This window comes from Sphaeramia orbicularis, chromosome 4 (genome assembly GCF_902148855.1).
Source record: "Sphaeramia orbicularis chromosome 4, fSphaOr1.1, whole genome shotgun sequence".
Lineage (NCBI taxonomy): Eukaryota > Metazoa > Chordata > Actinopteri > Kurtiformes > Apogonidae > Sphaeramia > Sphaeramia orbicularis.
In genome coordinates, this window is record NC_043960.1 from 1768177 (window position 1) to 1783121 (window position 14945).

General features: G+C 37.1%; 1 protein-coding gene across 1 annotated transcript in view; it reads right to left on the reverse strand.

Annotated features, from left to right (window-relative positions):
- pla2g4ab (phospholipase A2, group IVAb (cytosolic, calcium-dependent)) overlaps window positions 1-14945 on the reverse strand; it is a 41677-nt gene that overhangs the window by 18294 nt on the left and 8438 nt on the right. The window contains exons 7-12 of the mRNA XM_030132434.1: window positions 14596-14740; window positions 11531-11667; window positions 7550-7772; window positions 5998-6112; window positions 1300-1437; window positions 1125-1217 (exon numbers count right to left, since the gene is read on the reverse strand). Of these exons, the coding sequence (XP_029988294.1) occupies window positions 1125-1217; window positions 1300-1437; window positions 5998-6112; window positions 7550-7772; window positions 11531-11667; window positions 14596-14740 (851 nt within the window). The remainder of the gene's footprint in view (window positions 1-1124; window positions 1218-1299; window positions 1438-5997; window positions 6113-7549; window positions 7773-11530; window positions 11668-14595; window positions 14741-14945) is intronic.

The window sequence follows — 14945 nt, forward strand, 5'->3', positions numbered from 1 at the left end:
GCAACACAAACATTCATGCAGTAATACACAAACATGAACATGTGAAGAGTTAATTTTAGGACAGCTATTTTAGGAAGCTCAGCAGTGACAAAGAGCTTAATAAGACCAATAACAACAGGTTTAAATGTCAGTTTCAGGAAGGAGGCGTATTATGGAGGTTCTTAACAAATGATTAGCTATTATAAACATATTTTAGATATTTAAGCATCACTCCAAGATGACTCTTCTCTCTATTGAAAAAACAATCTTGCTTATTGTTACATAATTTTATTACTACAGTTTCCTTTCCCTCTCCTTATTTTGTAGTATTTCATTTCATTTTCCTTGTTACACACTTTCCTTACTTTGTTTGAGGCTGTGGAACAACCTGTCTGATTATCTCCAACCTGCTACATGAGGATTTTCCTACAACAACACAAAAAACCTACTCCAAACTAGTTTAAATGTTTGTTTTTTACTATAATTATTATTTTGTTTTATCTTATTTTCTCCTATTATTTTATTAATTCTAAATTTCATTACAGACTTATGGATGTTTCCCCTTGTATTTTAGTTTACTTTTTGTATTTCATTATTATATCAGTTTTTTCTTTCTTTCTGTTTTTCCCTCTTTATTTATTTATAGTTTGGTGCACAGTAAGAGTTTGGACCTCTTATTTATTCCAATTTATTGAATAACAATAAAATGTAAAAATCTAAAGTATTTAACTATGCTGTACATTTTTTGGATCTGAACTCATGTTTTGCATTGCTCTATTTTAAGCAACAAACTGTTTTTATCATTTATTCCCCATGCTTTATTCATAGCTTCTAATATTTCTTTGTTTTTATTTAACTTTATTTCCTAATTTTCATCATTTATCATCATTATTATTATTATTATTAGTAGTAGTAGTAGTAGTATAATTTTTATTATTGTTATTATAGTGCTAGTTAGTTAGTACAGTGCTGTTCTGTTCTGTTCTGTACTCTGGTGCTATATTTTTATTCCATATAATAGCTGCATATTATAAATACTACATGGCAAATGTCTAAAAAAAACACCTGAATCCATCCTTTTACTTGTATTTAACAGATCAGGTTGATGATGTAACCCATGAACCTGAAGCAGACGTGTATATTACCTAACTCCTCCTCCATGGTGCTGCCTCCAGCTGTGTTGTCTTTAACCCCCAGGACTCTGTTGAACAGGATGGAGAAGGCGCTGCCCCAAACGCCTGGCACCGTTAAAAACATATTGTCAGTTTAGCAGCAGGATGTCTGAGCGTCAAGTGTTGCAGATGCAAACCATTCTCTCACCCATTAGAAAATGTAAGGGGTTTTCCTTGTATTTCCTGACAACTGTTCCCATGAAGAACTTGCTGCCAAACAGGTCAGGGGTCATGAAGGTGCCGTACTTGGCCATCCCGATTTCATACGGGCTGAACTCCACCCAGTCTAAGAGGAGAAGAAATGTCACAGATATTTAGCTCATTAGTCATTTCGTTGTCAATCTTTTTAATCAAGAGTTAGTCACATAAACATCCATTATTACAATTTGTCCACATTTTGAAAAATAAACACAAAGCGAACAAACCAAAAGTACAACAGAGGAAAGCAAACATAACAAACACACATTATAACAACCCTCATTCACCCCCCCATCCCAGGACTCATGATGTATCACGCCAACGGAGGCCACATAAACTCTAATTACCTCGCCAAGGAGGTTATGTTTTTGACAGCGTTGGTTTTTTTGGTTGTTTGGTTGTTTGTCTGTCCGTGTTCAAAATAACTTGAAAAGTTATGGATGGATTTTCATGAAATTTTCGGGAAATGCTGATACTGGCACAAGGAACAAATGATAACATTTTGGTGGTGATCTCCCTTGGCAGAGGTCTGCGCTCTCCGAGTGCTTTTCTAGTTATGTTCAGGTTGAGTTATCAATATATTGTTGAAGGGGAATCTGATTTAAACTGGTGACGTTTATTTACCAATGAGAACCGAATTTTCTCCAGGTGAGAGAGCTCATTAGTCATTTAACTACATCCAGATCATTATAAAATCTTCTACACCTGACCCTGGTTTATCAGCCAGAAAAAGAGGACAATGACCCTCAAGTCCTGAACCTCATGGGCTCCAAAGACCCTGGTTCGTAGTTATTGGGCATTCTGAGAACAGGCACAGTATGCACTCCAAACAGCAAAAAAACCAAACAAACAAACAAAAAACTTAATTTCAGGTAATGCCATCCCACAGTTCCAATAAAAAAACAGACACTTGTTTTTAACTAAATTATACAATCATCCCATTGACAAAATACTCTGTGTTGCACTTGACACCAATGCCCTTTAATGAACCTTCAGTTTTCTTGAACAACAGGTCCTCTATGATCATTCTGAAGTTGTTTTACTGCAGGATTTAGCGTATTTTTAGACAGACAGATAGATGCACCTTTGTTTCCAAACCATTCTATTAACACAAGCTTTAAAAAGGAAAAACAGGAAAAAAAAAAAAATACTGCAGGCTGTACCAAAAAAGCTATACATTTTGAAAATTTACCCCCAGTTCTGCATTTGAGAATTTTTGGAATCTTCTTTTCTGGACGTCAGTAGGTAGGGGATTGGTGGATATGTGTCCAAATTTACAGACCCAGGTTTTCATGCATGAGTGAGCAGGAGCAAACTGCACAATCCAAGTTCAAACTGGTTTGAGCAAAGTAGCGGTGGGATTTAAATCCAACCGAAGGTCATGGGAGGGGCCAATGGGATAGGCCCCTACCTACTGACGTCCAGAAAAGACAGTTCCAAAAATTATCAAATGCGGAACTGGGGGTAATTTTTCAAAATGTATAGCTTTTTTTTTTATATATACACCCTGTATAATTCATAAAAGATAGAAAAGTAAAATAGAAAAGACCCTAACATAAAGGTAACAATACTATTACAATAATGATTATAAGAAGAAGAAGAAGAAAGCCCAGTCCTCTTTTTACAAGTATGGTTGATGAACCTGCTTTGAGTGTTCTAGTCAAGTCATGGTTACTTTCTATTTTGTGGTGACTTCTCCTAGTTCTCTGTGTGAATCAGAAATATTCTGTAGGATGAAAATGATGAATGACGAAAAGTTTGATGATTCAGGGTGATGACTGATGATGGTGTGAACGGGCCATACACTTTGACCTGATCTTCAATCCTTATTTTGATGGCAGGGTTAGAGAGAGAGAGAGATGGGGAGAGATATTTTTATGATGTAAATTGAGGAAGCTCCAAATATCAACTCAAGAAAATTGATAGCCCGTATCAGTCATCGGTTAAGGCTGCTGAAAAATAAATCAGCATCGGCCCTAAAAAATCCACATTGGTTGATCCCTAATATAAATAAATAAATAAATATACACGCACAGTGGAAGGAACCCCAGGAGGCTTTACCACAAGGTTATTACGACACACCCTAAAGAATTTTGGGCATTTTAATTACAACTTAAATATGTCAACGTTCAACACTTAAGTCGATAGATGTTATCAAGTGCTTAGGTGTAAAGGTGATGACAAACAATGGAGAAAAACATGCAATTCCAGAAAAAAAAAAACGACCGTTGGTTCAGTTAAGATGTCAGAGAAGTATTTTCCTCTGACGCAGATAATGAGATTTTAAGGAACCTTTTAACCATCAAAGACTGAGTAACTAAATGCTTTTATATTTAGGGAAATGGGAAACTTAAGACATTAGTGAGGCATTTCCCTTAGAGCCAAGTCAGAAAAAGAATGAGTATTTAAAGGTACATTCTGACTTTTAAAGACTAAATCTTTAAGTGATTTTTTTTTTTTAAATCCTTCAGTTCTTTTAGTTATTTGAGAATGCTTTTTTTAGGTTTAATGGTGACTGACTAATAACAGAAAAGGACTTGTAATGAGCCTCACCCTGCATATATCACAGTTACATTGCACAATATTGACACTTCATGGCCCAGAAACAACAAGTACCACGTTTGTGGTAAATGTGTCATCACTATATTGTGGGGGATTCACTGTATGCGTCTTTAAAGTATGTGAATATACAAAGACAGACAGCAAAACAGGGTTTAACATGACACAAAGCAGAATTAGTCATTTATGCATGATTTATGGATGTTTTTATAGACATTTAATGGTATTTAATGACTGAGGATGTATGTAATGGTTTTAAAAAAGAAGTTCGTGTCATCAGCAAAGAAAATGTACTTTGTAAAGCTATTACACATAAAAACATAAAAAGTCAGTGTATCTCTGTTACGCTATGTTAAAATGGCTTCATCAATTTATGCACTTAAAGGACATATAAATCCAGTATGATAAAATATAGAACATTATCTTAATAAGTAAATATCTAGCTATAATATAAAAGAATGCAAAAAAACAAGATGTTATTGTGTATGACCTATTTTTAATTAATTAATTGATACAGGCTGTCGTGATTTGGAGATACTATCACATTATTACTGATTGTATTTGTAGTAAATATTTAAAGTGCATATAATGTAGTAATATAGTTCATATTAAAAACGGTTGATTATGCAAATCTGATTATGTGTGAGGTGACTAAAAAAATGTATGTGAATGGATTGTATGGATGCTTTGTATTACTGTAAAAATACACAGAAGGCAAAAAATGTATTAAAGCAAAGGAAGCGGAATTAATTTAATTAGTTTGTAAAAAAAAAACCAAAAAAACAAAAGGGGGTGGGCATCTGTAAATTATACTTCTTCTCACTCCTTTTCAAGCCCTGAAAAACCTGTTTGGCCTTGTATGGTTGTTTGTTTTCTGATAATTTTATGTGCTCGAAATAAAACTAAACTATTACAGACAGTTTTAAGGATAGAAGATTTTTTTTTTTCCTTAATCCAGCCAGGAGTACAAACTCTAAATTCTATCTAATCTAATCTAAACTCAACTCACTTATTTATTTTCACTGATATTCTTTCAAAGATTCCAAAATTTTATTTGCCATTTGTGCATACATATCCTCCTGAGACCCAGAAAAGGACAAGTTTTGGCTTTTGTACATTAAATAACTGCCTTTTTTTGAAACAGCACAATGCAACAGTTTTTTCAGATGCATTTTTAAAATTTTAATGGAATGTCCTTTGACCTTTTTTTTTTTTTTTTTTATCATCAATAAATCTGTCAAACTCTTGACCCCTACAGAGGACAAAAATGCACTGGTGGGTCTCAGGACGATATACACATTTTGTGTATATTGGAACTTTTGTGTGGTCATTCAGGGACTCAGATAAAAGATACTAGAAAAAACACATAATTCTATTAAAAAAAAAAAACGTTCATGTACATCTATAAATATATATAGAAGTGCATAAAAACCAACCCAGGAGACAATAAAATGAAATAAATACACCACAAGGAGGTAATCAGTCTACAGCGAGCTCAAATATATACATACACACATGCACAATCATATATATACACACATACATGTACACATGCATTATGTTGCACTATGGCCAGTTTATTTTGCATTGGCCAGGAGCCTCAGTGTGGCAGGGAAGAAGCTGTTGTAGGAGCGTGTTGTGTGTGTGATGATGCTGTCCGCTCGTAGTGTTTGTGTTTGAGCAGGGAATGAGCTGGATGTCGTGTGTCTCTGATGATTCTCTCTGCTCTTAAGGCTACAAAAGTATGAGTAAATAGAGGCGCAGACTATATTAGAAAAGAGGAAGTACATATAGGATGAACCCAGAGCCAACGATGACAACACTTCAGTTCCTCGATATAAAGCGGTCGCTATCTTCCACCACAGAGCTGTCACTAGACAACAGCTCATCACATCCTCTCTGTACTAGAAGAGTGGCATTATAAGGAAATAAGTCCCGCTTCGATGCTTTGCATGTGCCCAAGCTCGTCTCATCACCTCTAGCCGCTTGTTATGTATGCAAAGCAGTTTCGTACGGGGCACAAAGTGTGAGTAATATTCAACTTCAGAGTAAAGAACGTGCAGATGCGAACAGTTACAGAAATATTTACCTGCAAACATGAGCTCGGAGACATCAGGTTTGACGTGCAGACAGGTGAAAAGAGGCATCGGACTCTGGGCCTCTTTGATTTTTTCCTGAATGTCGCTCAGTCTGATGTCCATCCTCTGCAGAAAACATACACCCTTTCATGTAATGGTAACACACACAGGGCACGTTCATGTAATCCTCTGCATGATGGTGATTTTTATGGTCACAAATATAGAACTGCGGTTCCCCAAGTGGGGTAAGTAGTAAGTAAGTAAGTAGTAGTAATTTATTTGTCCATTTAACAAAAGATGATATATACATACATACAGTTTGGATTTCTATATTAAACATGGGCGAAAAGGCATAGGCTGAAGCAACAGCTTATTTATGCCTTAACTATTTACAAGAGCCCCCAGGGGTATTTGGAAGAAGCCCAGGGGGTACTTTAAATTTTTTTTGGAAAAATACATTAAATAAGTCATCATGTACTGAATACAAAATAAATCATGAGAATTAATGCTGAAATACAAAACACAATAAATACATTCATATAACAGTTTTATTGTCAATCACCTTGTTTAAGCTTTGGTAACATTTAAGACCATTTCTATTTATATTATTCAAAATTAGTTTATTGGAGTAGCTAACTAATAACTTTTTGTTGATGAAAGTTTCATTTATTAGCTAATGATCAATGTATTTATTTTTCTTATCAATGACAGAGGGCACTTTTAGGTTTACATTTTGCACAAAATTTACTGTAAAAAATGTGTTATGTTTTATGAGACCCAGCAATACATTTTTGTCCACTATAGGGGACAAAAGTTTGACAGTTTTACTAAAAAAAATGCTGTCCATTGCAAAGGACATTCCATTAAAAGTAAATAAATAAAAATCATTTTTAAAATGTATCAGAAAAAAATCGGTGCATTACATAGTTTCCAATCAAGACGACTGTTTAATGTAAAAAAGCAAAAAAAAAAAAAAAAAATTCACTTCCCTGGGTCTAAGGAGGATATTACAGTTACTTATTTGTACTTTGTTACCTCCGCCAAGGAGGTTCTGTTTTTGTCGGCGTTGGTTTGTCTGTCTGTCTGTTTCTGTGCAAGATGACTCAAAAGTTATGGACGGATTTGGATGAAAATTTCAGGAAATGTTGATACTGGCACAAGGAACAAATGATTAAATTTTGGTGGTAATCGGGGGGGTGGGGGGGCACACTGATCTGCTTTTGGCGGAGGTCTGCGCTGTCCAGGTGCTTCTAGTTTAGAAAGTTTTGAAAACATAAACGGACACATTTGGCACAGGAACTCATTTTGATAATTTTTTTTTCAATCAAAAATGCTGAAATGAGAGTTGGGGGGACTTGGCTAAAAAAAGTATATTTCAGGGGGTACTCCACTGTAAAAAGTTTGAGAACCACTGATATAGAGGATGGAGTTGATGAATAAAAACACAAAAATAAAAGGGAGAAACTGTTCTGAACAGAAAAAGAGGACAGACATATTGATGAGAAAAGAGAAGATGAATAAAAAAAGAATGAGTCAAAGTAAAACCACTTCTTTCAGTCTTACCGTGGGTATAAGCGTTTCACCTATGAGCATACCGAAGATGTCTGTAAATGTAACAGGCTGTCCTGTGGCCTTTTTGTTCCACAGGGCCTGAATATAACTGGTGATGTGTTGAGGAAGCAGCAGCCTCAGCGGGTTACTGCTCACTCTGTGCATCAGCTCCTGGTTGATTTCCTCTGGGCCCTTATTTGGAAAGTCAGGGTGTGAGTAAAGAGTGGACATGTACCTACAAGAGTCAACGAAAGTGAAGAAAAGTCAAATGACTCAGGATAATATAGGGATAAATGTGATCATTCTGAACCTTAAAGACATCTGCGCTTGAGGAACTGTATTAATTACGGTGTTAAAACCAGAAAGGTCACGCAACAAACAGGACTGAAATGAGCCAGAGGTGTTCACGTTGTGACGGCTTCATACCAGCAGAGGAAGGCGAGAAAGCAACACCGCGGAAAATTCAGAGTGAAAGAGAGGGCGAAACAATGCAACAGTGACAACAAAGAGGAAGTTTAAAAAGAGACATGGTGTCTTTAGAAAAAAAAGAGGTCAGGCAAAGAAAGAGTATAGGCAGGAATACTTAAGGACAGCAGGCTTCAGTTTTCTGTTTTTCATATAATAACCCTCAACTTTAATCTGAGTTTTTATGAATATCTACATGATTAACAAATTTAATATAGGAAAATACCTGATTTTCAGTGAAAAAAAAACTAAATACAGAGGATAATATTTTAATAAATGGAGTTAAATCAGTTAAGAATAATTAATTTGGGACCTGCCATGAAAGTAGCACTGGGTCTTTATGGGTTAAAAACTTAAATCCAATTTAGATTCAGTGACTTTTTTTCTCCTTGAATAAGGTCAGAAGAAGAACTTCAGAGCATTGTCAAACTTCCAAAGACTTTTAAAGCATTTTAGAGCCGGAAGGTAAATCTTTTATGTTCAGGTGTGATGGCGATAACTAACATTAGGGAATAAACACACAACTCTGAATAAAGAGTGGATCCAGTTTAATTATGACATATGGAAGAACGAAGGTATTTTCCTCTGAGCCAGGTCTGGAAAAAGAATGAGCACCTTATGGAAACTTTCAAAGATCAACCTTTGAGTTGTCTGAGGATAATTTCTTTGTTTAGGTACGAAAAAGAACATGTAATTCTGGTTCTTGTGCTGTGACCTGGTTGTTTGTTGGCTTTAGGTAACTCCATCTCCACTCTTATCATGATTTGCATTGAGAGTAAAGAGCTGCAGAAGGAAGTTGGGTATTTGGAAATTCTGGTGTGTTTTTTTTTTTTTTTTTCCTGTCCCTGATTCCTCCTCTAGTTCCGTCAAGTTAAGTTTAAAGGGGCAATGTGTAATATTTGTACTTTTAAATATCAGAATATTGACCCTAAAATTGTCATTAATGTTTAGAATAAAGAGCTGTGAAGTTCTGCTTAAGATGTTGACGTATTGGATTGTAGAGATTTATTTACTTTAATGGAATTTATTTACATTAATTTAATTTATTGACGATGCAATTTATGTGGTTACCAGAGCGAGTAGTGAGTCACTCTTCCGTCCTTTGGCCAAAGCATCAGAAAGTAACCAGATGTGATGAGAACCATTAAGAAACAACTTTTAGGCTACATTCAGACTGCAGGCAAATGTCACCCAAATCTGATTTTTTTTGCCCATATGTGACCTGCATCCGTTAAAGACAATTTGAACAGCACAAATCCGACCCAGGCCACTTTCATATGTGCTCCTAAATCCGATACGTATCTGATATTTTGCAACGTGACTTCAGTCTGAACGGCCAGGTCGTATTTATCTGACCTTTACATCACTGAAATGCAACAAACATCCCAATTCTGCGTCCCAGGAGTGTTACTTCCGTAAACACAATACGTGCCTGCATGGTCACGTATTCCGTCAGGAACTCTTTTACGCATGCCGGTCACTTCAGGGTTGCATTCAGTTTATTCTCAAATCTGATAGAAGTTGCATTTAATGTGTAAAATGAACAAGCACACAAAAATAATCGGATTTCACCAAAAAATCTGAATTGTGTATTAAGACCTGCTGTCTGAACGTAGCCTTAGAGTCAAAGAAAATGTAAAATGATAAAAGCTAGAAGCGCTGTTGTTGTTTTCTCCACTGGACTCAGCTGTAAATGAAAAGAATGGAGTTTGATGCTGAAATGGCAGCGTTTCCTCAACATGGGTGAGTTTCACATTGATGTTATCGTTCTATCTAAGTTGCCGTTTGTTGATCGACAGTTCAGATTAAACTGTGACAGTTCTGACCTTGTTTTTTTTTAAATTCTAAACAGATCTTTAGTTCAGCTACTGACAACACAAACCGTACAGACAACAGGTCATCTGTGGTTTTACTGTGGCTGACTTCTGTCTAAAAACAGAGCTAAGCTAACAGAGCTATAATGTAAACTATCAGCTGATGTAGCATGTGAAGATTATAAGACAGTGTTATCTTGTCCAGTTGTCAAAATAAGCATCTATGAATTTTAGTTTGAAAAGAAAACTTGATGATACTATAATACAGATGTGTGTAAACAATGAGTTTTATACTTTATTCAGTGACTGATCCAGTCTGTGGATACATAGGGGTGATTCATTGGTAGCTTTGGTCCTAAGTGTGTTCTGGTGCCAGACTTCCCCTGATGTTGAAAGTTTGGAATATCAATATTACACAGAACCCCTTTAAAGATCCACTCTTTCCTCTTTGCTAACATGGTACAATGATTAGCCTGGAGTCACCTAGTAATATACCCACACCACTAACTAATGTGTTGATGTACAGGACTGGTAATTTCCTTTCGATTCTCGTGTTTTGTTTTGTTTTTCTTTTTTTTCCATGTTTCTTAACTTATTTAATTACATATTGTAGATAATTCATTTATTAGACAGGGGCAGTTGCTTGTTGGCCTGCTTTACTAGTTTCAGCTACTTCCTGTAGCCTTCATCACATCAGGAAGTAGCTCAAACTAGTAAAGCAGGTCAACAAGCAACTACCCCTGTCTGATAAATGAATTATCTACAATAATTGTACATGGAAGACAGAATGAAACTCTACCAGATTATTTAATTCTGCTGATGTGTTTCCTCATGACACAAGCCAAAACGTGTTGGTGTAAATTTAGAGTGAAATAAAGTTGCTCTATATGAGGAGTGCTGCTGGAGATCTGGATCTGTTGCTAGTTTCTGGGTTTAACATGCTTCCTAAACTGCACCATGTTAAACATTGCTTATATGTAACCCCACAGTTTGGTAGATGTTAAAGGGTAAATGTGAAAATAAATCAATAAAAAGACAGATGAGTTACAGGCATATTCAAAGCAAGCTGTGTCTCTGTTCTTAAAGGGCTCATATTTTGCTAAACCCACTTTTGTTCGTCGGTGGTTCATTTATTTGTGTATTTGAACCCTAATAGTTCATACAGTTTGAATCTGAACCCTCCAGGTGCTGCAAAGCTATCTTTATATTCATTTAGGCAAAAATCAAGTGGATTTCTACAACCAATTTTAATTCCTGCTTAATTTGTTACATTTATAACTAGTTATGTCACGACATTTGCACATATAAGGTCAAGACTTCCAACGAACATTTCTCCGAATACGACATAATTGTTTATCAGCAGCAGCGGTTGTAGTAAAAACTGAAAATGTGTCCAAACTTTGAGCCAATTACCTAAAATGTTCAGTTGTTGGTTGTATTAATGAACTCAAGTGGCTGAACGGGACAGAAAGCACAGTCAATAACCTGGAGGGGGCCGGGTCATGTGCATTTAAAGGGCCAGCGCTCAAAACCACCTTTCTGGTGTCATTAGTCATAAATAGGTTTGAAGATGGACCTGTGGAGTTGAATTAATGAAGAATTCAGACCCAAGCAGAGCATTTACAGTTTATGTAGACCACAGGGAAATTTTTTAAATGCATAATTCCATTTAAAAAATCAAAACATCACTCCTTTATGTCATTAAACCACTGACCATGTAGATCCAGAGAGGCCGGCGATATATGTGGCACAGTCCAGGACCCCGGACTCAATCAGAGCCTTCATCACCCCAGAGAAACCAACCATGGCTCGGAAACCTCCTCCTGAGCCTGCTATGGCTATGACCGGTACCTGTAACACACACACAAAGTGATAAAAGACAAAAAGACAAAAGCTTAATCACATAATTACACCCTCCACTGTGTAATGTATGAGTCTTACATTCACTCAATTCCATTCTCCTGTCCTTCTTGACTCACTTCCTTCTATGCCCCTACAAGTGAGATGCCAGTTGCATCATGCCTTTGCAACATTTTTCTTTATTTATGTCTTAAAAATTTTCAGCTATTTTGTAATTCTGCTTACACAATATCGCTTCCTCTTTGCAGTTTCAAATACTCTGACCTGTTTCATTCAGCAGAAGTCATTTTATCTCTGAGTTATTAGGGTGTTGTTGTGTGGTTGAGGGCAGTAGCTGCTTATCTCATTTCAATGGAGCTTCCGCTACATGTTGAAGACAAGAGCGGGCCTGGTTGGAGATTAGAGCCAGCCTCAAGGGCATCTGGCCAAACCACACCAGCGAGAAAATGAAACCAAACTCAGAACTGGAGTTTTGTGCAGGCTCGGTCCCAGTTCAGCATTGATATAAAATGAGATTCAAGTTGGAACGCTGTCCTACAAATACCACGGTGGCAAGTCTGCAGGAAGTTTGGCTGCATTCTCAAAGTAACTGAAAATAAAACCATGCACATTTTGAAACTAGTACAGCTTCACCCAGAAAGACAGACATAAAAAAATTTCCATATAATATCAGCACAGCAGTTTTTGAATAAGTACGTGTAAAGAATTAACCTTTATCTCAATCTACAACAGCTCAGATCCTGGTCTGAACCCTAATTAATCTGAATAATGCATGTAATTACTTGAAACACTTCAGTATTTCATCCCCTTTGCAAAAAAAACCCAAAAAACATCCACATGTACAGATTAATGTGAAGTCAAGTACATGTTGTGATTTAATTTTTTACAGAAAATGTCTCGTGAAAAGTAAGTTTAGTTTTACTATAATACTCATATTAAATGCATATTCTATAAATTCTGACAATTGGAGTCTCTGAATTAAAGTAACAGTAAAAGGTGTAGATATTAGACTGCAGACACAGACTGAATATAATTAGTGGACGAAAGAATAGTGACGTCACCCATTGGTTTCTGAATTGGTGTTTTGAAGGTAGTTGTCATGTTGACTTTTTGGAGCAAAAAAATGACCATATTTGGACAAAAGGGGTGGAACTAAGGGGGTCCTATGGGTAGAGGTGAGCTAATGCTAATTGCAAGCTTCTGGACTGTATAATGGTAAAATTCACCAAACACTACCTAAGAAAGTGATGTGACAGGCTCCTCGTTAGTGGAACCTATTAACCACAACTACAGTGGAGCTGTTGGTAAAAATAAACTAAACAAAAAACTATTTGACCTGAGATCTAATTAATGGAGGAAAACTTAAAGATGGGTCAGATCACTTATTATTGGACTTATTAGAGGTTGCAGATACAACACATAAGATTGGAATGACTTATTGAGTTGAGTAAAAAAAAAATCCTTGACAGTATTACCTCTGATGAAACTACTGGTTGGATTCATTTAAAAAATATTTATGTAGCTTCCTTGGGACAATGTCCACAAAGTCTGTTCACAGTTTTGAGAAATTAAGATTTTTGAATTTTTGATGGATTTTTGAATTATTAGAAATTTGCCTTTACTTATAATGGTCCATATTTTGATGACTTATGAAATGATAGCAGATATTAATGTAGTAACTACTGAGCACTGATAAGAACATGGACTTTGACTGAATTAGTTGAGTTCTCCTCCAGTGAAAGTACCACCCACATCTGCATCCAGACCACTGGACTCTAACATGGAGACAGAACCTGACAACCTCACAAATTCAAGTTATTATTGATTGTTGACAGAACATTGTGGTGAGATACAGGTATATTGGTTCTAGGGATGGGAATCGATAAGAATTTAACAATTCCGATTCTATTATCGATTTTGCTTATCGATCCGATTCCTTATCGATTCTCATTGGGTGAGGGAATAAAAAAGTACAAACGGGTGTGTTTGCGTTAACTGTCTTTTATATTTCCATCTGCACAGAAAATATAACATATACAGTATGAACAAATAATAATAGCAGATGATGCTGGGCCCGGCTCAACTGGACCTGGTGTGGTCTGTTTGGACCTGGTGTGGTCTGTTTGGACCTGGTGTGGTCTGTTTAGACCTGGTGTGGTCTGTTTGGACCTGGTGTGGTCTGTTTGGACCTGGTGTGGTCTGTTTAGACCTGGTGTGGTCTGTTTGGACCTGGTGTGGTCTGTTTGGACCTGGTGTGGTCTGTTTAGACCTGGTGTGGTCTGTTTGGACCTGGTGTGGTCTGTTTGGACCTGGTGTGGTCTGTTTAGACCTGGTGTGGTCTGTTTAGACCTGGTGTGGTCTGTCTGTTTGGACCTGGTGTGGTCTGTTTAGACCTGGTGTGGTCTGTTTGGACCTGGTGTGGTCTGTTTAGACCTGGTGTGGTCTGTTTAGACCTGGTGTGGTCTGTTTAGACCTGGTGTGGTCTGTTTGGACCTGGTGTGGTCTGTTTGGACCTGGTGTGGTCTGTTTAGACCTGTGTGGTCTGTCTGTTTGGACCTGGTGTGGTCTGTTTAGACCTGGTGTGGTCTGTTTGGACCTGGTGTGGTCTGTTTAGACCTGGTGTGGTCTGTTTGGACCTGGTGTGGTCTGTTTGGACCTGGTGTGGTCTGTTTAGACCTGGTGTGGTCTGTTTGGACCGTTTCTGCCTCAACGCTGTGTTGTCTACGTTCTGACCAAAACAATGCAGCATATGCGTGACGTCATCGCGCATGTGCAATGAAGGCAGAATCGTTAAGCAGGCAGGCAAACGATTCCAAGGAATCGAGCTACTGGGATCCGGTTCTCAAAAAGAACCAGTTCTCGATTCCCATCCCTAGTTGGTTCTACTTTATTTTGGTTTGTTTGTGTCTTTGTTCCCACCTCCTCTTCAGAGCTGGGGAGGAACCGGGGCTTCTCGTCCTCCAGGAGGTTCTTAATGCCTTCCATCACCTTTTCTCTGCGAGTCTGTCTGAACTGCTTCTCCTTGTCACACAAGGCCAGGCTGAACCGCAAGTCTAGGTTAGTGCTGCACAAACAAAAAACACAATGTCATGTTTTTTTGTTTTCTGCTGACAGGCAGAAAGAGGATGTAATATCTCTGTGTGTATGTAGCACTTCTGATGATGTTAAAACTGATCGTAAGATAAGATAAGTTGGGCCTCAGGGTGTTTCAGTGTCAAGCAGACATCAACATGCAGGCGCGACATTTTTCATTCTTTTACCTCTCATAT